Here is a 23,125-nt window from a genome sequence, read left to right as displayed (position 1 = left end):
TTTAGAATTGGAATCAAAATGGTCTATTCACATGATTTGTTCGGTTTAGACAGAAATTAGAATCTAAATCAGAATAAACTTCAATGAAACCTCATTCCCAAAAGGGGAAGGTAGGGGTGAGTATAATTCAGTCAAAACCGAAAAATTGAATCAAAATTTTCTGTTTTAGTTTTTTATTCGGTTTTTTTGGATTTTGTTTAATTTGGTTTTTGAATAATTCAGTTTTTTGTTTTAATTTTTAAATTAAAATTTTGGTTAACTGAATTAACCAAACTTTGATATATAATATATAATATGTAACATATAATGTATAATGTATTATATTATTTATGTATTAAACAATACAATGAAATTTGCTTCTATAATATATTATATAATATAGTATATATATTATTAAAATTCGATTTTAATAAAAAAATTAGTTTTGATTTTTCTATAATTTGGTTTTTATTTTTTTAATTTGATTTTAAAAATTTTACTTTATTCAATTTGATTTTTAATCGAATAAATCGAATGCTCATCCCTAAGGGGAGGGATGCCTATTCTCTAAAATGGGAGAATGTCATTCCATTGACAAGAAATGGGATTGGGGTTCCAATTCTACCCATGAAACAGTTGAAATGGGAATGGATCCATACCCCTATCCCCGCAAACCAAACAACCTTTATTAGAGAACAATGCAAGGTATTTGAGTCGTCTCATATGTGTATATTAATGTTTTAATCGATCCCAATATCGATCAGATTGAATGAGGTCCTATCCAAATTTGATCCAAAATCAGATTTTTGGGCATCGTTTACACCCCTACCTGAACTCTTGGTTATTACTTAATGAGTTAATTCTAAAGAATTATGAAAAAACCATGGTAGAAACTGAAAGGAATTCATCTGATAGATAAAACCAAATCAGGTCACAGAGCCAGGATACAATGGAGGGTTGTTTGTGTTAGGTTGATAGCCTGCCCGTGGGCACACACAAATGAAGAGAGAGACAAAACATTGACGACAAGTCCCAAACAGCCTACCCCCAACTCCCCAAAATACCAGGCCATACAGCAGGACGGATCTGCTGTACAAGAGTGAACATAATACATATGGCACATATGACTCAACCTTGTACTTTCTTTTAACCTAAATTTCTACGCATGTAGTAGAAAGATTCTTGAGCTGGAATTAAGCGAACAGCCAAACTTAATTTTGCATTCTTCTGCTGATCAGCAAATCTGAAAAAGCCTGAAATGTGATTCCGAATCGCCCAGTGAATTTCACAAAAGCTTTAGCATTTCCAGGGTCTCTTGTCTTGAAGCTCTCTCGCTTAATTAATTAATTCAATTACCATGATCTCGAAACAAGAGAATGTGATAAGATAATCATAAGTAAATGATCGAGAAAAAAAAAGTAGTAAATACAGGGTGAAAAGAGAATTGACATGGGTCCAGTTTCAGAGATCTGTAGGGCCAAGAATCAGGCTGATACTGAAAGAACTTAGAAGATTTTCGTTCGGTTTCTCTTCTTTTACTGGTGGGTATGTTGAAATTGGAGGAAGAATCCAAGTTTGAGAGGATCAAGCTTGCTGTTTCAACTTCCAAGTGTAACACGCTGTGACCCAGAAATTTTCCGCGTTTCTGAACTGAGCACATCAACCAACTAAGAAGGCAAAGAAGTGGGGAAGGGGAAGAGGGATGAGGCCAATTTGTAGAGCAAAGTTCCAAAGATGGGCAGCTCACATGGTCCTGTGTTTGTCCCCAGAGACAAAACAGCAGAGTTCGATGCAAACAGCCCATGATGATACTATTCATTCTCGGCCATTCAAGGAGGCCACTAAAGACCAAAGAGGTCAGACTTTGTAGAAAAAGGCAGCACAGAGAGACTGGTTGGTTGCAACAGTTACTCTGTTCCAATAGATTTATTAATTCCCCACCCCAAACAGTGAAATTATAAAGGTGCTCAAAGGTGTGCTCTGCTTTCTCTTTTCATTTCTTTGCAGAAGTGGTTCACAGCTAAACCTCAGTCATAATTACCTTGCAACCAAACAAGAGAGAGAGAGAGAGAGAGAGAGAGAGAGAGAGAGAGTTGGAGCCTTGAAATGCTGTCTAGTTGCCTACATTTTTTCCTACCGATCTCTTGATTGAAGAAGATGCCTTCAAAGGTAAATTGCAGGAGATGAATCAAAATAAAACCTGAAGCAAAGCAAAGTGAAACCCAAATATTACCCGGTGGCATGTGAAAGAAGATCTCACAATGAAAATATATAATGGGTCCCACCTAAAACGAAGCCAAGAATCAATACAACAAAGCAGATGTGAACCGTTCGATTCTTGTTTGTTTCCCTTGTATGGTGGAAATCGAAACCCCAATAGCTGCTTCATGAAAAATTAAATTAAATTAAATTAAAAAAGGTGAAAAAGTGAAACCCCAGATGATGATTAAAGGGCCCATGATCATGATATCGGCTATGCTGCTGCTCCCTGTACAGGCCCATCTATAATGGGTCCTGGCCCACTATGCATGTGCTACCTTATTATGTGCTTGATATCCCTGGTCTTCTGTACTAAAACACATACAATTCTTTATAATTAAGTACTGAAATTAGTGAAATGAATCAATCACAAGTAATCTAAGAGAAATAATGGGGAGAAAAAGGTCACGAGGAGGAGATTCATTCAAGAAGAAGACAGGAATTGTTTATTGCACTATCATAGAAAATGCCAAGAGTTTGGCTTGAAAAGCTGTATAGTCATGGTGTCGCTGCATTGTGCATGAACCTGACACCACCTATCGAAGCTTACATACAAGTGAAACCAACTAACTGATGAATATGGCCATCGGATTTTGATGTAAAAACTAAACAATCGTAATTCACTCGGCTCAAAATCGAGCTCAATCAAATTTAAAAGATTAAGGGAGGTGTTCTGCAATGTGAAAATGAATATCATCTTGTTTGAAAACAAATGGGTTCTTAAAAAAACAGAAAATTATGTTCTTGGTTGCATATGTGTTTCTAAAGTATGAAATGCTTTTTGAAACAAAATCAACTTGATTTTTGCTTTTCAAAACAAAAACGCAATTGAAGAACATGTTTTGTTTTGTTTTTCTTTTTTTTTTTTTTTTTATTGCTGATGAAGTGATTTTAAAAACAAATGACCCCTAAATCAACTTGACAACTCGATTGTAACTGGTAAGATTGGTCTAGGTTAGGGTTGGTTAGCTAGTCCCCATTTGTCTTGAATCTGGCCAGAATTAAGGTTGTCTCCTCCCAAACCCACCGACGGTTTGTTTTGAATTAAGGAACCTACCAACCCAAATGGACCTTTCTGAGTTGGGATGATCAATCCCAATTCCCATCTTTTTTTTAGACAGATTAGAAGAGTCATTCTCTTCTACTATTTTAAGATGTTTGATATCATATTCTTCTTTGCAATCAACTATATCTGGAAAGAAAATATCCAATCAGGCCTTGGCTTTTGGGTTGGGGGGACCCCATCGAAAGTGTTGGGCTTCAAATATCAAATCCACTTAATTGATACCCATTCACCGAAAGAATCCCTCGAGCCAGTTCAATGATTTGGATACACCATTGTCAAAGGCATTGTTTGCTCACGCCTCTATATTTAATGAGGGAATATTTAAACTATAGCTTGGGCATTTTCCTGCATTTTGATTTGCTTGGTCATTTTTCTATCATTTCAAACTAAAACAGCGGTCAAGCAGATCCTACCACCCCTTGGCCTTGTGTTAATTTATAATTCATCAACCCCTCACGTTGGCTCATTTTTCATGAGTGAATCCAATTCCCCACACATGCTTCATGTATTTTAGTCCATTAAAATTTTAAAATAGACTATTATACTTGCAATCAATACTACTTGTTTTTTGTCCTTGACCTTGTCATTGTAGGTTTGGCAAATTTTTCAGTGTGGTCTTTTGGGCTTTAGCAAGCTTTGAAGTCCAAAAATTGGTCCTTTTGTTTGATAATTGAAAGTCGGGAAGATCGTTTTTGGCACCGAAAAATACCCGAAATGACCCAAATTGATGAATTTCAAGAAACTCCAAACGAAGTTTTTTGAATTTTACATTAAATAACTTTTAAATGTATTTTTAAAAGCCTAATAGATCGAACTATTTATTAAATGATCTTTTTTTTTCTTTAAAAGACAAAAACAAGAACCAAAAGGTCAACATATCTTTTAATGATCCAAGCTATTGAAAGATCTTTCTAAAACTTTTCAAAGGGCACTTGAGACTCCTATATTGTAGTATACTAGGGATCACCATCTATATCAATTTAAGGACACGTGGCAAAATCAACAACTGGGATCGCCAATCAACAAGGCCCACTTGTGGGCCATGATCATTTGTACACATACGGTTTATTCTCCATATTTTATAACTCTTTTGTAGTCTGTATTCATATTTAATGCAGATAAAACGGAGTTTCGTTTTCAATGATTTCCTTCATTATACTAAAACCTCCAACTAAATTCACTATATCTAACGGGAAATAATGAACCCTCCGGTGCCCACCCCCACCACTCCTTTTCAGTTTTCTTCTTTCTCTTTTCCAGTTCTCCTCAACCCAACAGCACAGCTCCCTCTCTTTACTCGGGTTGCGTGCGCCCGTTCGGCGTAGAAAAGAAACCATAATCATCCCTTTCGCTCTTCTCTATTCGCGCTTCCTCACAAGCTAAGCAGAGATGTCCCCAAACCCTCTCCACCGCGGCGTCTTCCTCGCCTTCTTCTTCATTCTCCTTCTCCCCACTCTGCTCGCGCTGCCCCAGCTAGACCCATCTCCGATCCAACCGTTCCTCCCCATCCAGGCTCCTCCATCCACGATCCCAGCCTTCCCCGAGCAATCCGACCTCGCCGGCTGCCCACTGGACCTCCCCGACGAGCTTTTCCACGGCGTGCGTACCGCCTGTGGCGGGAATGCCAACAACGGGCATCCTTCGGGGCTGAAACGAAGCCGGTGCTGCCCGGTTCTAGCTGCCTGGCTCTACTTTGCCTATTCTGCCACGGCGCTGGGCCGGGCTGCCAGAATGCCCACCGAGCGGTACGACCTGCCCCTTCTGCCCGATGACTCGGAGACCTGCGTGGGCAACCTGGAAAATGCGTTTAAGGGCAAGGGCATTGAGCTGTTCCGGCCAAACGAGACTTGTGATTTGGTGTATTGCTACTGTGGTATAAGGCTCCGGCCATGGAGCTGCCCTGAGGCGTTTTCAGTGTCCAAGGAAGGCAAGCTGGTTGCAGGCAACACTGTAAAGAAGCTTGAAAAGGATTGCTTCAACGTCAATGGCTACACTAGTCTTTCTGGGTGCTCCAAGTGCTTGAATAGACTCTACCAGGTAAGCTCAAATTTTCTTCTTTTACACTTTCTCATTGTTCGTTTGCTACTCTGTTGGTGAACAGAGAAGAACAAGAAGATTACGCCATTTCAGCTTCTTGACTCCTCTCAGTTCTCTTCCATTTCCATCCCTTGGCTGATAATTGGGAAAGTTTTTTTGACCTTTTTTTTTCTACGGTATGACTGCACGTTGGTTTTCATTGTTCACTTCCCCTTTAAAACTGTAACTCTGCGTGTAGGACCCCGAGTACGGAGTATCAGCCAATATAGCTTGTTAGTGGACCCATCTTTTCCGTGATGGGCTCTAAAGCCTCTAGCCCAAATTCCATGTCTGTCCAAACGGGGTCCTGTATTTGTTGTTTGGAGTTGGAGCTGGCAGAGATTGCCTGAACGGTGGGGTCCTGGGGCTTTCAAGAGGACCCACCAAAGACTGGACCCTTTGTGGGCCATCCAAATGTCATCTGCTTCACATGCTGGACGATCCTAGCCATACGTTGTCACCTGCTAACGTTCTGTTTTTTCTACCCGACTGCAGCTTAACGAGGAGAAGGCCGGGAATTCCAGTAAGCCAGTGATAGACAGAAAGAGCAAAATGCACAACAGAGACTGCGAGCTCATGGGTCTGACGTGGCTGCTGTCTAAGAATCGGACAGCCTACATTTCTACGGTATCCGCGGTACTGCGAGCTCTGATGATGAATACAGAGGGGTCTGATCCTCGGTCGTGTACTCTGAACAGTGATGGGATGCCCTTGGCCGTCGATTCATCTGAACTGGACGATCCGTCTTCAGCCAACATCCTTCCGTATCCCCTCGGCCTCACCATCTTGTCGCTTTCCTTGGCTTATTATGTTTGTATCTTCTTAACCTCTCGGTTTTAGTGTTTTTTTTTTCATTTTAATAGTTTAGGGTGGAGGCTCATTCACTTGATCTGTAATTTTGTCGCTTTCCTCCTCTGTACCAATCATCTGGACACAATTGTAATTTGAAATTTTCTCCTTCTTTGTCGTTTGTTGAGGGTAGAAACGTGATTATGAATGAAACAACCCGTTAGTCTTTGGGTTTTATTTTACTAGAAAAAATCAAGATTATAATAAAATAACTTTTATATATTTTTATTTGTAAATAAATAAATTTATAATTGAGTTTCATAATATAATTTATTTATAATATTTTTTAATATTAATTTATTTATCACAAGTATCGATTTGAGTCAAGTGCAAGTAAGAGACTTTGAGTTCAGATTGGCGCTTCACAAAATCCATCGAGGTTGCGCGTTCTGTGGGTCACCGATGCAAATTCTTTTTTTTTTTTCTTCTTTTGATAATGTTTGGAGTTCTGAATTTTCGAGTGGAACTGGATTGGGCTCAAGCAGCCCAATACTGAACTTGATTACACCCCTAATATGGGGTGGGGGAATTTTGGTTGTCTATCGTTGACGGCCTTACTTGGGCTGTCGAGAGGGTTCTCCCTCCATGACATGACACGTTAGTTCAGACTTCAGACAAATTCCTTATAACAGAAGTATCCTTGAATCTTGATGAACGATGCATCACTGATCGACAAAAGTGTCATGCAGAGAGAGAGAGAGAGAGCTATTGAGTATTGACAGCCCAGGCTGTGTATTGTGGACAGAGTTTTTTTTCCTGTTTTTGTAGTATTGTTGGTGTTGTCTTCATGGCTCATCCAAACAGTGCGTAAGCTTTACGGGGATTATGGAATGTCAAACGACGCAAACCTCATGAGTCCATGAGACTTCCTCAAGTATTATATTGTGGTTGAATGGAATTAAGGGAAAGATGACTTGGATCACATACTATTTATGATGGGTATGGTCCATGACAATACCTGCCAACCCCCAACTAACCGATCCATGAGAAGTTCTTGATCTAGGAGACGGAACTGTGACACGTGGCAATAATATTTGATCTGACGGATGCCGGGATGAGAATGCTGTCAAAAAAAAATAATGGATCAGCATGTGGTGATGTGGGGATATTCAGTTTGTGAATTGAAGGAGATGAAGGGCCAGAAGCCAGCTGTGAGGTAACCAAGTTGGGCTGGACCGTGTTGTTTTTGTCGTGCCTGGCTGAGGGGAAGGCGCACACACGGTAAACAGTGACCACAAACACGATCGTTTACCCAACTGCCATGATAGATGAGACCGTGGGGCCTTCTTTGTCTCTCTTGTGTGAACTGCAATTGGACTCCTATGAGGAAGGTTCCTTAAATGGGTCCCCTACTCCCCTACAGGGTTGTCAATCAGTCGGGTTCAGTACAGGTTTGGTTCAACCCGGAATCAATCCAATTTACTCGAACACGAACCCGATTAAATGGAAGAGGATTATCAAATCCAACCCTGCCCCGTTTCTTAGTTAAGGCTATTTTAGCAAGGTACCAGCCATGAACCAGCTGGATTGTAAGATTTTCTTTTGGTCTTTGGAATCGAATCTTGGGAGTTACGGATTTTTCAATGTGTTATATCAATGGGTAAGGCTTGGTGTCAATTAGGCCTCTCAATGATACGTGAAAATTTGAGGCCCAATCCAACATCTGATGCAATTATATTATAATATTTATTGATTTTAATATATATATTTTATATATTTATATTTAAAATTATAAAAAATATATATTTTTATATATTATATTATATATGAATTTATATATATAATAAATTCAGTATGTATATTTACATTAATTAATTTATTATATATACAAGTTGAAAAGTAATTATTTTTTATTTTTTATTTTAAAAAATTAAGGAAATTCAGATTAAATCCAAATCCGATCCGAGCCTGTTAGTATTCAAATTCTAATTCGAGGTCTTTAAATCCAACCAGATCCGGATAAAAGCTTTCCATAATCAGATTGGAATCTGATTTTGATGAATCTAATATGAATCCGATCCAATTACAGCCCTAGTGTCAACCGGTCTCAACCCAAAAATCAACCTAAAACATCCAATCTAACACCACTTAACCTGACTCACTGACAATCTGACATCTCGATTCATCGACATGTTGCAAGCCTGGATCAGTAATCATGTGGAGGGATGATTTGCCTAGATCTGTGAAGGGCCCATTTGATTCGTGGGAATAGGGGCTTAGAATTGGAATCTAAATAAGTCGTTCTAATTTCAATTTTCTGATTCCAACTGTTTAGTTGTACATAATCAAAATTCTATTCCCGTTCCTGATAGAATAGAATTCCCCCATTTAAGGGAATGACCCATCCATTCCGAACTTATTTCAATTCTCATTTCAACTGCAAATCATATGGGCCTGAAAACAGTATCAGGTCAGTAATGCTTTGAAGGATGTTTTACATAGACTAAATTTTATTGAACTCCAAGCTAATGCTTTTTTTTATGGAAAAGTATGGACAAGCCTAATGCAGATTTCTGAGTTCTTCTGCAAATTTATAAACATTCAAAAGGTCAAAAACCCACACTCTATACACCTATACCCGCCCGTGGCATCAATTCCAAGCTGGCACCTAACCCCACTATACTTTGGGCCTATAAATTCTGACCCTGGGCTGAAGGGTCATTCTCCCATTTTTTATATAAATAGCTTACCAAATAAAAGATTATAACAGTTTCCTCAGAAATGCTGAATTGGTGGCTATGTGGCACCATTTTTCTGGAAAACAATAATGATACCAAACATCACCGAGATGATTAACCTAACTAATACAAGTTCAATTTTGTGAAAGGGTCTCTAGGTAGGCAAACCATGGTTTCTCATTCTTATTCTTAGTACCTCTATGTTTAATCACAAAATCAATTTTGTATTTACTGAGAATCACTTATGAATTAGATTAAAGAGAATTTGGTATTACATTTAACCATTCCTAGGGATAGAACAAATTGATATGAAGATAAGCAAAATTGATAATTAAATATCATTGCCAGCCAAATTAAGGACCTGATAATCTAGACTGACCTTAACAAGTGTGCAATAGGGAATTATGGATAAACCAAGCAAAATAATGGCTAATGTAGTCTAATAACTAAACAGGAATTAGCATAATCTCCTGTTATAAACCCCAAACAGAAAACGATCTGGCATTTTGTAAAAATAAAAAATTAAAAAAATAATAGGGTGGTGTTTGTTAAGTGCTGAAATAGGCATTCGAAGTAGAATGTGGGAAAGATTCCAAATTAAAAACACCCCTTTTCAACATTCAATGATTCACCACTAGCAGAATGATGAAGCATGGACATTGGGGGTGATTTCTTTATTAGCCCATTTATGAGGAATTTGGATTATCTGAATGCTTTAGTTGTATTGTTGACCAAACTATGGGATCAATATTCAATAATGATGTTTTAAGTAGGGGTGGCCACAAGCAGAGCTTTTCACGAGTTATTCGAGCTGGGATCATTAAAAGCTCAATTTGATTCGGTCTAAACCAAGCTCAAGTCCAATAAAACTCTGCTCATGAGGCTTGTGAGCCTAATCAAGCTTTTACATACATGCATACATACATAGATACAGATTATACATATAAAAATAATAATACATATATAATATTTTTATTATATATGTAATAATAATAAATATTTTATAATTTTTTATTTTTTAAGTCAAATAAAAAATAATTATATATACAATTTTTTTTTATAAAATGTTTGACTCATAGTCAAGCTCCAACTTAAAAGCTTTTGCTCGAGCCAAATTCAAGCTCAAATCTTTAGCTTGAGCCTCATAGTTTATTGGCAAACCAAGCTCAAATAGCTAGATATTCAACTCAGCTATGCTTGAATCCACCTCTAGTTCCAAGCCAGTGATAACATACATGAGACCCCACACTAAGAGGTTGAGTAGTTGTAGAACCTATGTATTTTATAACTGACATGGAGTGTTATTATTGGTTCCACAACCTGCTCAACAGCTAAAGCATTCAACTAATCCTATCTCGTTTAGGAGGGGCTTCTGTGTTGACTGAGTGTGGCTTCAGAGAAGCTATCCAAAGTAACTTCATTGGAAGGTTGATTTTTCAACTCATGGTAGTGTTTTTCGGCTTTCTGGAGTTTCATAAAATATAGTTTCCTAGCTTTCCATGTAGGGTTTACCTTGCGAATTGCAATGCTAGAAGCCAATGCAGGAAAGCCCTCCCAAACAAGCACTAAAGTTTTATCATATACCAATAGTAATACTAGATTTGAACTGATTTTATAATTGGAATCTTTTCCACATTCCATGTTCAATGCCTATTTCAAGAGTTCTCGTACACCGCCTCATGTGCTGGACCAAATTAAATCAATGTTAGACACCTTGATTTATGCATTTAATTTACTTATTACCCCATAGCTACCGTATTGGATCATTTTCTTCAAATATAAAAAGATTTTTAGATAAATTCGCAAACACTCCATCATGTTGCAAAACAATTGAAAGGAATTGAGTAAGATCCTAAGAACAATTGCATTGAATTGTGCTTGTTACCATGAGGAAGTAGATTGAACCAGCCATTTTCTTAATCTTCCAAGTCCTCACCTAAGTATAATTCTTGACTGGATTAGGTTGAATTTGGGGTCGATTCAATCCAAGTTGAGCCGAATGCTTGGCTATTCGAGCTCAGATCATAGAAATAGTGTTAGGCTCGAGTTCGATTCAAGCTAAGATTTGAGCTTGAGCTCAACTCAATTCAAAAGCTCGCAAGTTCAAGCTCATCTTAGCTCATGCTCAACTACAAGCCAAGCTTTTTCTAAAAAAAATAAAAATTATACATATAAAAATATTTCTTATTCTATATACAAAAAAATTTTTTATTGTTATACATAAAAAATAAAAATATTATTTTATATATATAATAAAATTTAGTTTATATATTTATATGCATGTATATATGTATTATTATTATAATTATTATTATTATTTATTTATTATACTAGGCTCAATTAGGCTAACAAGCCTCATGAGCCGAGCTTCACTGGCTCGAGCTTGGCTCGATTAGCAAACGAGCCTATATATCAGGCTCGAAGCTTAGTTTAAATCGAGGCGAGCCGAGCTTGAATAGCTTGTGAGAAGCCGAGCTCATGGCCACCCCTAGTTGGAATTTCCAACCCAATCACAACCCTAACCAAAAAGCTAGCATATATTACACCTTAGATCATATTGGGATTGGGTTGGAAGACAAACCACCTTTCCATCATGATATTGTAAAAATGTGTTAAAATTTTAAATACTACAAACATATACATACATATATATATATATATATATATATATATATATATATATATATATATATATATATATATATATAATAAATAATTATGATAACTATTATTTTTTTAAATAACAAATAAAAAATAAAATTATATATAATTTTTTTTTTACTTTTATAAAGCACTAGTAATTAAGCACATATGTTGCATGTAAGAAAATTTTCTTCATATTAAATACTTGAATTTTAGATATATTATAGTTAAGATAGAAATTGAAAATTAACAAAAGTAACAATTTGATTAAAAATAAATTTAAATACTTGCAATAAATGTGCATGCGCATTGCACATAGAAATTTTAAATTACACTAACAATTATTATTATTATTATTATTGTTGTTGTTGTTGTTGTTAAATTTTGTATTAAATTTTTGTCATAAATAAAAATAATTTTACTTTAAAAGTTATTTTTATTTAATATGATGAATATATAATGTAGTTCGGTAGATCTAGAGGAGTGAAAAAAGAGATCTATTCCAAGTAGTGTAGCTGGCAGCGCTCAATTTAATATTTATACTTAAGACAATAGCTCATAACTAATACACTGAGGAAAAGACAAAAGAGGCCCTTTAGTAGGCCGCAAGCCTCTACATACACATTACAACACTCCTCCTTAAGTTGGAGCATATATGTCAATCATGCCCAACTTGTCACACATTCATTATGTCGCAAATAGTAAAGATCCTTTGTAAGGGCATCAACTAGTTGTTCCTTGGAACTGATGTAAGGAGTACAAACTTCCCCCTTTTCAAGTTTCTCCCTTATGAAATGCTTGTCGACTTCAATGTGCTTAGTCCTATAATAAAGAACTGGATTTGTTGCAATATTAATGACTGCCTTGTTGTCACAATAGAGAGACACCAGGCCATCAACCGAGAGGCCTAACTCTCTAATCAAATTCTTCACCCATAGTACTTCAGCAATTCTATGTGCCATGGCCCTATACTCGGCCTCAACACTAGATTTGGCCACTACACTTTGCTTTTTGCTTCTCCAAGTGACCAAGTTCCCACTAACAAAGGTACAATATCCACTAGTTGATTTCTAATCATCAACTGCTCCAGCTTAATCTGCATTTGTGTAGACTTCCACTTTTATATGATCATGTTTCTTGAAAATTAACCCAGTTCTTGGATACTTCTTTAGATATTTGAATACCCTCTCAGCTGCCTCTAGATGGGAGGACGTTGGTGCATGCATAAACTGACTGAGGACACCAACAGCATAAGCTATATCCGGTCAAGCCATTGATAGGTAGAGGAGTCTTCCTACCAACCTCTAAAATTTCCTGATATCTAACACTGGTTCTCAAGTACAATCACCAAGCTTATGGTTTTCTTCAATAGAAGAGTCTATAGGTTTTGCTCCTAACTTTCCTGTGTGTTGCAAAAGATCTAGGACATACTTCCTTTGGGAAATGAAGATGCCTATTTTTGAGTGGGCAACCTCAATACCAAGGAAATAACGTAGTTGTCCCAAATATTTCACCTCAAACTGCATAGCAGGGGATTCTTTGACCTTTTTAATCTCAGAGCCCCAATTCCTCGTAACCACAATGTCATCAACATAGACAATTAATACCACAACATTCTTTTGGTTTCTCTTGACAAATAGAGCATGGTCAAATTGGCACTACTTGAACCCAATTTGCTGTAAAGCCAAGTGAAATCTGCTAAATCAGGCCCTTGGGGATTGTTTCAAACCATATAAAGATTTTTTTAGTTTGCAAACTTTCCCTTCACACCCTTGTTCTACAAACCTAGGAGGCTGAATCATGTAAACTTTTTTTGCCAGATCCCCATTTAAGAAAGCATTTTTTATGTCTAGTTGGTAGATCTTCCAATCAAAGTTAACAGCCAATGATAGTGTTCATTTTAGCAACTAGGGCAAAAGTCTCTACATAGTCAACCCCATACACCTGAGTATACCCTTTTGTAACTAGCATGGCTTTATACCTTTCAACCAACTAATCTATGCTTTACTGTGAATGCCCACTTGCATCCCACTGGCTCCTTGCCTTAGGGATGATTCACCAACTCCCAGGTATTGTTTTTGTGAAGAGCACAAATTTCTTCATTCATTGCCTCTGTCTATTCAAGTATAGATAAGATTTCTACAATACTTTTAGGAACAGAGACGGAATCAATGGTACTCAAAAAGGCACGTAATGCAGGAGCAATAGGATGCTTAGTAGTACATGATCAAACCCCTTTTCTATGAGCAATTAGGACATCAAGATCATTAGTAGGATCATCAATAGCAATAGGTTCAATCATATCAAAGGGAACAAAGGTACCTAGCTTTTCCTTCAAGGAGTTAGAATGTGTTGGATGTATAGTCTTAAGTTTCTCCACAACCTTTGAATTCAACAGTCCCTTATGGCCTCCCAAGAAGACATGGAATGGAGAGGAGTTAGGAAGAGGGATTTGAGGAGATGGAGCTTGGTTCTCCTCCTTTACACTATTCTCCCTCTGAGGAGAGGCTTTAAAGAAGGGTTCTAACTCAAAAAATGATACATTCATAGATATAAAGTACTTAAAGGTGATTGGATTGAAGCATTTGTAGCCCTTCTGGGAAGAGGGATAATTCAAGAAAACACATTGAACTAATTTGGAGTCCAATTTACCCTGGTTAGGAGATAGATAATGAATAAAGCATTTACACCCAAACACACATAGAGGAATGGAAAATAAAGGGGATTGAGGGAAGAGAAGTTGATGCGTGGCCTTGTATTGTAAAAGGCGTAATGATATACAATTAATAACATAAGTTGCAACCATCATAGCCTCAACCTAAAACTGTTTTGGAACATGCATGTAAAGCATCACACTACAAGCAACTTTGAGGAGATGGCGGTTCTTCCTTTCAACAATTTCAATGTTGTGGTGTTCTAGCACATGAGTTTCTGTGAAGAGATCCATGTGAAGAGAAAAACTCAGCTAAGTAATGATGAAAATACTCCTTTGCATTATCCGATTGGAAAATTTGGACTTCAACATGAAATTGAGTGAAAACCATGCGATGAAAATCTTGCACAATCTTGAATACCTCTTATCTCAAGTGCATAGGATATAGCCACGTGTATCTTGAATAGTCATCAATAAAGTTGATAAAGTACTTGTACCCACTCTCAATAGGTATGTTAACAGGGCCCCAAACATCAAAAAATACAATATAAAAAGACAAAGTAGATCTTTTATTATTTGATGGAAAAGTTGTTCTATAATGCTTACTCAACTAACACGTTTCACAATGCAACTAATAAGAAATACTAACTTGAACAATTCAGAAAATGTAACTTTTAAAGACTCAAATGACAAATGACCAACGCAATTATGCCATAACCACAGTTGACTGTTTTAAGAACTCACAGACTAACTCATAATACTCACAAAAACGGATGCCGTAAGGCCAACTTTATTCTCTAGGATGTAGAAACCATCAACTATATAATCTTTACCAATCGTCCTCCCTAGGGTTAATTCCTGGAAAACACAAGAATGGGGAAAAAATGTTACACAACAGTTTAAAGACTAAGTAATACTACTTATAGATAACAAATTGATAGAGAGTTTGAGAACATGAAGGGTATGGGATAAGACAAGGCCATCAGGAAGAGATATAGATCATTAACCAACAATGGTGGATAAAGACCCATCAACAAGTCTCACTTTATCCCTTCTAGAAAGAAGAGTGTAGGTCTGAAAGAGATTTGACTTACCGATCATATGGTTTGATGCCCCTGAGTCAATGACCCAAGGTGACCCAGGAGCAGAGGTACACACATGAAATGCAGAAGCACCTTGACTTGATGTAGAAACAGTAGAAACCGACTTGTTGAACTACCCGAGTGTTCTACCATAGAATTCCAAATGATCTCTGAAAGAGTTGATGATGTCTTCCTTGGGATCAAAACCACAAGGATACTCTTAAGAAAACACAGCAATTTGATTACTTTGCTGATAGTCTTGAGTGGCCAGATTTGTAGAACTAAATTTCTTCTGATGAGGCTTATTTGAAGTGTCTTGATTTTTGGTTGCCCACTTGGGCTTACCCACTAATTCCCAACAGGTTTCTCAAGTGTGTCTAGGCTTTTGGCAGTGAGTACACCATAGTTTGTCCTTATCTTCACCTTTCCTTGGTTCCCCCTTTTTCATTCCTGTGTTACCCCCTCTTGCAGCTAGGGCAACTGGTTGCTCCCCCTAGAAACATTCATGAGATTTTTCCTGCTCTCTTCAGATTGGACTAGAGCATATACTTCCTGAACTGAAGGAAGTTCCCTACTTCCCAAAATCTGCACCCGAAGAGGCTCATAAGCCAGGTTCAGCCCATGTAAGAAAGCAAAATCCCACTACTGGGAGACAAGTTTTTTATAGTCCTGTGCACCTTAATCATTCCTCCAGTCAATGGTCTAATAATAGTTTAGTTCCTTCCAGACAGATGTAAGGGCTAAGTAGTATGTAGATAGGCTACGGTCACCTTGTCTGCACGTAGATGATTCTGCTTAAAGATGATAAATCTTGGCAAAATGCCTCTGTTCAGAATAGGTTGCCTTGACTTGTTCCCAGATTTCACAAGCAGTGTCAGCCCATATGAAATTTTTCCATACATGAGGTAACATGGAGCCTAACAGCCATGCCATAACCATATTGTTCTCTTGATCCCATCGATCATGTTCAGTAGTGCTAGATTTTGGTTCCTTTATTTTTTCACTTATATAATGACCTTCCCCCTAGCTGTAACATAAAATTTGATGCCTTTGGACTATTCTAGATAGTTCATGCCATCAAAGGGGGTAATAGACAGAAAAAATCATGCCATCCATTCTCCCATTTAGGTTTCCTTGTTGTGAATTAATGCTAGAGGTTGTTGAATCCTCAGTAGTCATTTCCACAAAAAAATATTACTGCTATTTTTTTAAAAAACCAATCTGATATAGAAGGTTTTTTTTTCTCTGAGCAATAAGTAGGCTCCAATAACATAGGTTTGGCAATACTATAGGTTAAAATTTTTAGTTGAAACACTTCAGTTTGCACAAAAAGGATAAAGCCAGTCTCTACGACTTCAAAACTGTGACATTCACAGTGGTTAAAGTTTACTTATGAATGTAACAGTACGTACCTAGCTTCCACGACCCATAGCACATAGAAAAAAAAAAAACTCAGAAAAGCATTATAGGCATTCTCGAGAAAATGCAACCGTCACAACAGCTACATTTTGTTTAAGGCATTCTTGAGAAAATGCAGGGATTTTAATTGGATTGTAAAGCATTATAGATTGACCTGAAAAAGTTGTCTTCACGTATTCATGCTAGTTTCTGAGCCCCTCTACTAGAACCATCCCCTCCAAGAATAACTTCTATGGCAGATATAATCTGTTGAAAAACTGGTGAAGAGATTGATGTTGCATATAGATGAGCAGGGCATGTGCACTTAAGGTATTGAATAAGCTCCTTAGATCCCGCAATATAGCCACCACATGATCCAAACGACTTTGTAAAAGTTCCCATCATGACATCCACATCAGCAGGATCAACTCCTAAGAGCTCACAAACACCTCTTCCTGTCTTCCCAACTGCTCCAATGCTATGGGCTTCATCCAAATATGTGTATGCCTTGTATTTCTTGCAGATTGCTATAATCTCAGGAAGTTTGCAAAGTTCCCCTTCCATGCTGTATATTCCCTCTACAACAATATTTATCCTTTTTCATGGCCTATGTGTTCGGGGTTGTCCCTTGGCAATTTGCTCCCTCAAGACTTCCTCTAGGTGAGGTGGTGTATTATGTAAGAAAACCCGAATGGTAGCTCCTGATCCTTGAGCACTATAGTTTGGTTGCCACCACAGAACCAGATATCATTTTTTAATGCATTCGGCTACCACCACACCCTTCTTCTTGGTACAATGACCAAGAGAGAAGAAGAAAGAAAAAAAAATGTCTGAAATTTGCACCCAGAAGAAGTACATGATGGAGTCTTCAATAAGAATAGTTTTTCCAGAAAAGGAAAGAGAACCAGATCTCAGATCTGGAAAAGTTGCACCCAGATCAATGCTTTGATACCATGTAGTTCGTCAGATCTAGAAGAGAGAAGGGAGAAGAGAGAAAAGAGAGATCTATTCCAAGTAGTGTAGTTGGTGCCGCCTAAGTTAATATTTATACTTAGGGTGACAACTCATAACTAATACACTGAGGAAAATATGAAAAAAGAACCTTTACTAGGCCGCGGGCCTCTACATACACATTATAACATATAACATTAGAAAAATTCCCAAATGTTTTCGACAAAATTTTGTACTTTTTCATTTTTTTATGTTCTATCTTTGTTTAAATATTTATTATTCAATTATGACATCATGAGTTTCTTTGAAAAGTTGGATCATTGACCCACCATCTAGATAAGAAAATAGCTTTGTTTTTGGATCAGTTTTAAATTATATAGTTCATCTATATTATATAAATAATTTTTACTTTCTACACCTAATTTTTGTTTAACATAATATATATATATATATATATATATATATATATATATATATATTAAATATTCTTTTGATTACTTATACTTTTTTTTTAGATTTATTGTTTAACTATCATATCATCAATTAATCCATTTGACCCAAACCACTAACCCACCACTCAAAAAGGAAAATAGTTTGATATTTATAGGTTGACATTAAATTTCGTATTACATTTCCATCATTGATAAAATTATTTCTTATGTACAATTATTATTCCTTTTCAATATAATGAATTTATAGTATTAGAGATATACCTAATATTTTATTTTTTTATAAATATGCAACATTATATATGTACCCAAAATTTCTCTTTTTTTTGTGATTCTTTGTATTTTCTATTTTTACAAATTTTATTATTTGACTATTGAATCATTTCATTTATAAGTTGATGTTAAATTTGGTATTCTATTTTCATCATTAATAAAACTATTTCTTGTATTTCATATTTATTTATGTTTAGTCTAATGAATATACATTATTAGAGATATGCCAATTTTTTTTATTATATATTTTATTTATTTTAATTTTTTATTATTTAATTATGGTATTATTTATTAACCTATCCAACCATAAATGGTTTAATTGCTTACCCACCACCAAGAGGGAAGAAAATGGTTTTATTTTCAAATTACTTTTTGAAGTATTTATTTTTTATACTATTAAAATTAATGTTGTAGATTTAATTAGCAGAATTTAATGATGAGAAAAAATATATCTTAAATAGAGGATTTAATGAGATAATATAACTTAGATATGAGATTTATGAAAGATATGAAAACAGTTTTATTTAAATTTGGTTTTAAATTTTACATTTCATATAATAATTAATAAAAGTATTTTATATTTATTATACTTATTATTGTTTAATATGTCAGATATATGATATTTAAAATGTTCCCATTTTTTAAAATTTATATATACTTTTTCATTTTATCTATGAATTTTATTATTTAATTGTAAAAACATGGATTGGTGATTTGACCCAAAATTGTTTAATTTCTTACCACGACCTAGATGAAAATACTATTTTTTTCAAGTAGATTTTAAGAGTATAAGTTTTTATGTTATTGGAATTATTAATTTATTATATAGAGGTTTAACTAATAGAAATTAATGATAAGAAGAAACAAAAATGCCTTAAATATATGATTCAATGAAGGTAAATGCAAGTTAATACCTTAAATGTTGGATTTAATGAGAGGGAAATTAATGAATTGAATATCTTAAAATTACCTATTTTCAACTCATTTAATATCAATAACCAATTATCCTATTTGCCCTCATTTTTTATCAATAAATTTAAATATAGAGGGCAAATTTTGTCCTTAGAAAATTCTAGAAACATTCTTGAGGCTATTCGTGCTTTTTAAAGTAGTATAGATTTGACTCAGTCGAGCTCAAGTCTCTAGCTTATGAGCTTTTGACTCGAGCTCAAGTCTCTAGCTCAAACCAAGCTCGAGCCTCATTATATCTTGGTGAGCCAAACTCGAGCTCAAGTCTCTAGCTTGATTTGAACTCGAGCCTCATACTGTCTTCGTGAGCCGAGCTTGAATAGCTAACTTTTCTACTCGAATCGGCTCAAATCAACCCCTATTGATGTTATCATTCATGAGAAGATGTTCCCAACGCACAACTACAATGCACTATGAGGTTGGTGTGAGGTGTGCTCTCTAAGGAGCAAATTCAATCTCCACCGCATCATGCATTGGGAACATCTTCCCATGACACCAAGGGATCTAGGGGTGTCAACGGTATTTCAAATTTGAGATTCAACATAATTAAATCAAATTCAGATAATTTGAATACCATAGTCAACTGATTTTGGATATCATATTCATATTGTTTAAGTAATCAGATTGAATTGAGATGTGACTTGATTTGATTTGTTAAATATCCAAATTTGATCGATTATTTAATTCTTATATATAATACATAAAATATCTAAGCATTTTATATAATTTGCATATATATAATATTTAAATTATACAAATAATTTATATATTTATAACTTTATATAAATACAATATTTATTTTATATATTTATCAATTACATAAAATAATTAACCGTTCGATTTTGAATTGAACCAAATACTAAAATATTTAATCGAATTCAAATTCAAACATTGATTTTCAATATCCGTCGGATATCAAATCAAACTTGAATTCTGATATTGCCCCATTCGATTTGAATTCAATAGGTTTACACCCCTAAAGTGGGTGCCCACCCAAATAGGGCCATGGCCAGTTTTCTAACAACATGAGATGAATCCGAATTTGCTCCTCGAAGAGCACCCACCTCCCATAAGCCGTGCATTGGGAACATCTTTTGTACTTTATTTATTTATTTCTTTTGGTAATAACTAGGAGGAGTTACACAAGGCTAGGGGGTAACTCAACCCCAAGTAGACTTTGCAATTGGATTGGGTGGATTGGGCTCGGGTTGGCTCAAGACATTTTAGGTTGATTTTGGGTCGGGTTGGATTTCAGGTATGTCAACAAATTCTAGACCCTAACCCTAAATGTTCGGGTTAGGGTTGACCCATGGGTCAATTCGAGTCATCCCTAAAAATAACTAGAACTTAAAAAATAAGAAAAAACATGAAAAAGTCAAAATTAAAGGAACTAACCTCAGATTTTCAAACATAAAATAAAAAAGAACATTCAACAATTCAAAAAGTAAATGATAAAGAGTAAAGACTAATAAAAACTAAAGAATGAAAACTTTTAACAATACATAAATAGTCTCAATTAAACATACAATCGGGTTAGCATGTTGAACCATGACCCAACCCAACCCAATTGGGTCGAGTCGAGCCATTTTCAAATTCAGGAGACCTAACCCTATTTTTCGGGTTGGGTTGGGTTTCTAGGTCAAATTTTTGTCAGGTATAACCCCAAGAGTCACTCATTAGTGCCAAACTGCCAACCTATTTCATATCGAGTTCAGATTAGCTCAACGCCCCACACTATTGAGCGGGTTGTGGGGCGAATTGCAAAAATCCACGTCAGTTTTACACAACAAAGGTCATTCCCATGTACAAATTCATCTAATAAAGAATGATAGAAGTCATAAGGGATTACAAAATTTAATTTGTATTTTATTTTATTTTATTTAGTTTTTTTCTTTTTTGAGCCCTAATAGCGTAATCTTCTTCCTGTCCCATTTCTCTCCCACCTCACCTTGTACTCTGTTGTGGGTCATTGTCAATTTCCATCACTGACAGATCTCTCTCCGTGTGAATGTGTGGAGTCTTCTATATCCCAGAAATAACACAAATGGCTTGCATCAAAAACACAAATTTTGAAATGGTAACTTGATCATGTTTCTAAAACGAACATTCTAATCCACTACTAGGTTTGCTATTCAAACATTCTGATCTCCAGAGAAATGCACTCAGTGACTGACCGTGTAGTTGGTCGGATTTAAAGTGGTAACACGGATATGTCTTCGTGGCAGAAGAAGATGAGCAAAACAGGGGCTAGTGTGTGTGAAAGAGAGAGAGAGAGATGGTGGAACCAATCTTACAAGTTAGATTTGGGTGAACTGTTACAGTTGTTTGGATTTGCAACCACAATATGGAGAGGTGTCCGTGGAGAGATTACATCTTCACCCCACAACACATCCCCGCCATGTATTGAAAACATCTCCCAATGATAGTATCAGTTTTGATGATGTCATCATTGAGAGATGTTTCCAATACATAGCGGGGATGTGCTGTGGGGCGGAGATGTGAACTCATCCATCCGTGCGAAAGAGTGATGGGATCTGCTCCTCATAAATGGGCGCCTCACATGCACATCCGCCGTGCATTGGGAACATTTCCCGTGAATAATAACAAATAAGTACTGGAAATGTTTCCAATGTATGATAAGATGTGTGTGTGAGGCGTCAGATGTGAGGAGCAGATCCGGTCTTAGCAAAAGAAGATGGACAAAATAGGGTTTAAAGAAAGAGAGCCACTGGTTGTGGAATTTGATGGTGACCGGCAGGGGTAGAGTGTGAGGTAGGAGAGAAAGAGGAGAGGAAAAGGGTTAGGGCTCGAAGAGAAAAAATGAAAATAAAATAAAGCAAAATGAAAATTTTGAAATCTCTCTATGGGACAGACTTGCACACGAGAATGGTCATTCTTGTGCAAAACTGATGTCGAATTCATCCAATCCAAACTCTTTTGTACTTGATTTTGTTGTTCATTGGAATATATTTTTCAATGCAGGGCTGCGATGCGAGACTGGATCTGCGATGCACTGGTGCGGTCAATTCCCAATTCCTGTGATCATAAGGCATCTAATATATCTGATATAAGATAAATTTTTTAAACTACCTTTATGGTTTAGTTAATTGACTAAGTGTACATTTATTGTTTGAAAATTGACTAATGCTACCCCTACTATTTTTTATAATTGACTAATATTTCCCTTATTGTTAACGTTCCCCCAATAAGCCATTCAAATGTGTCATCACATGATTATTATAATTTTTAAAAATATCAAATTACCCTTTTATGTGCAAAAATGCCCTTTTCGTTTGGGAGAGACGATTGTGACTATTGGTATCAACTCGTCATCATCTCCAAGAATTGCTTCAACTACTATCAAATTACAACTATCGAGAGTCCGGAAGAAGCATTGGATTCGATCGTTTGGACTCTATGGAGACACAATCCTTTATCTCTTTCACTTGGTACTCCGTCTCTCTCTCTCTCTCATTTTTTGTTATGCACATTTGACCCAACAACTTTCCATTTTCTACAAGACACTATGTTAATTCATTTTTTAGTTCAGTTCATCACTAATTGTGGCCTTTTGGATGGTAGTAGTACTAGATTCAAAAGGACGAACGACACATCGACCTAGGATGGAGACTTGGAAAGAGAACAAATAAATAAAATAAATTATTAGATTATGGGAAAAGAGAGCGCGTGCAATGATGTCATTCTCACGATAAAAGGCTCAAAACATAGGCTCCTAAAGCAAAGCTGAAGACAGAGAAAATAACCTTGACTCCAAATGCCCTTTACACTTCTCTAAAGAT

General features: G+C 36.1%; 1 protein-coding gene and 1 pseudogene across 1 annotated transcript; one reads left to right on the top strand and one right to left on the bottom strand.

Annotated features, from left to right (window-relative positions):
• The first annotated feature begins 4,366 nt into the window (after nt 1-4,366).
• On the top strand, nt 4,367-6,521 carry LOC148855071 (putative GPI-anchored protein At4g28100). Its single transcript, XM_088984520.1, has 2 exons — nt 4,367-5,341; nt 5,876-6,521. Exons 1-2 carry the CDS (start codon nt 4,694-4,696, stop codon nt 6,218-6,220), a joined length of 993 nt encoding a protein of 330 aa, XP_088840646.1. The 5' UTR covers nt 4,367-4,693; the 3' UTR covers nt 6,221-6,521.
• Nucleotides 6,522-16,703: 10,182 nt separating this feature from the next.
• LOC148855070 (long chain base biosynthesis protein 2a pseudogene) lies at nt 16,704-21,308 on the bottom strand (annotated as a pseudogene).
• Between the last annotated feature and the right edge of the window lie 1,817 nt (nt 21,309-23,125).

Source organism: Nelumbo lutea, chromosome 4, assembly GCF_056320005.1.
Source record: "Nelumbo lutea isolate HS-2025 chromosome 4, American lotus-T2T, whole genome shotgun sequence".
NCBI lineage: Eukaryota > Viridiplantae > Streptophyta > Magnoliopsida > Proteales > Nelumbonaceae > Nelumbo > Nelumbo lutea.
The sequence above is the reverse complement of the archived record's forward strand: the minus strand, read 5'-3'. Positions and strand labels throughout refer to the sequence as shown.

What these genes read in the sequence shown, in the direction of transcription:
- LOC148855071 (XM_088984520.1), top strand. Translation starts at nt 4,694, where the DNA reads ATGTCCCCAAACCCTCTCCACCGCGGCGTCTTCCTCGCCTTCTTCTTC. An exon ending in GCTTGAATAGACTCTACCAG is followed by an intron (nt 5,342 to 5,875) that starts GTAAGCTCAAAT and finishes ACCCGACTGCAG; the next exon opens with CTTAACGAGGAGAAGGCCGG.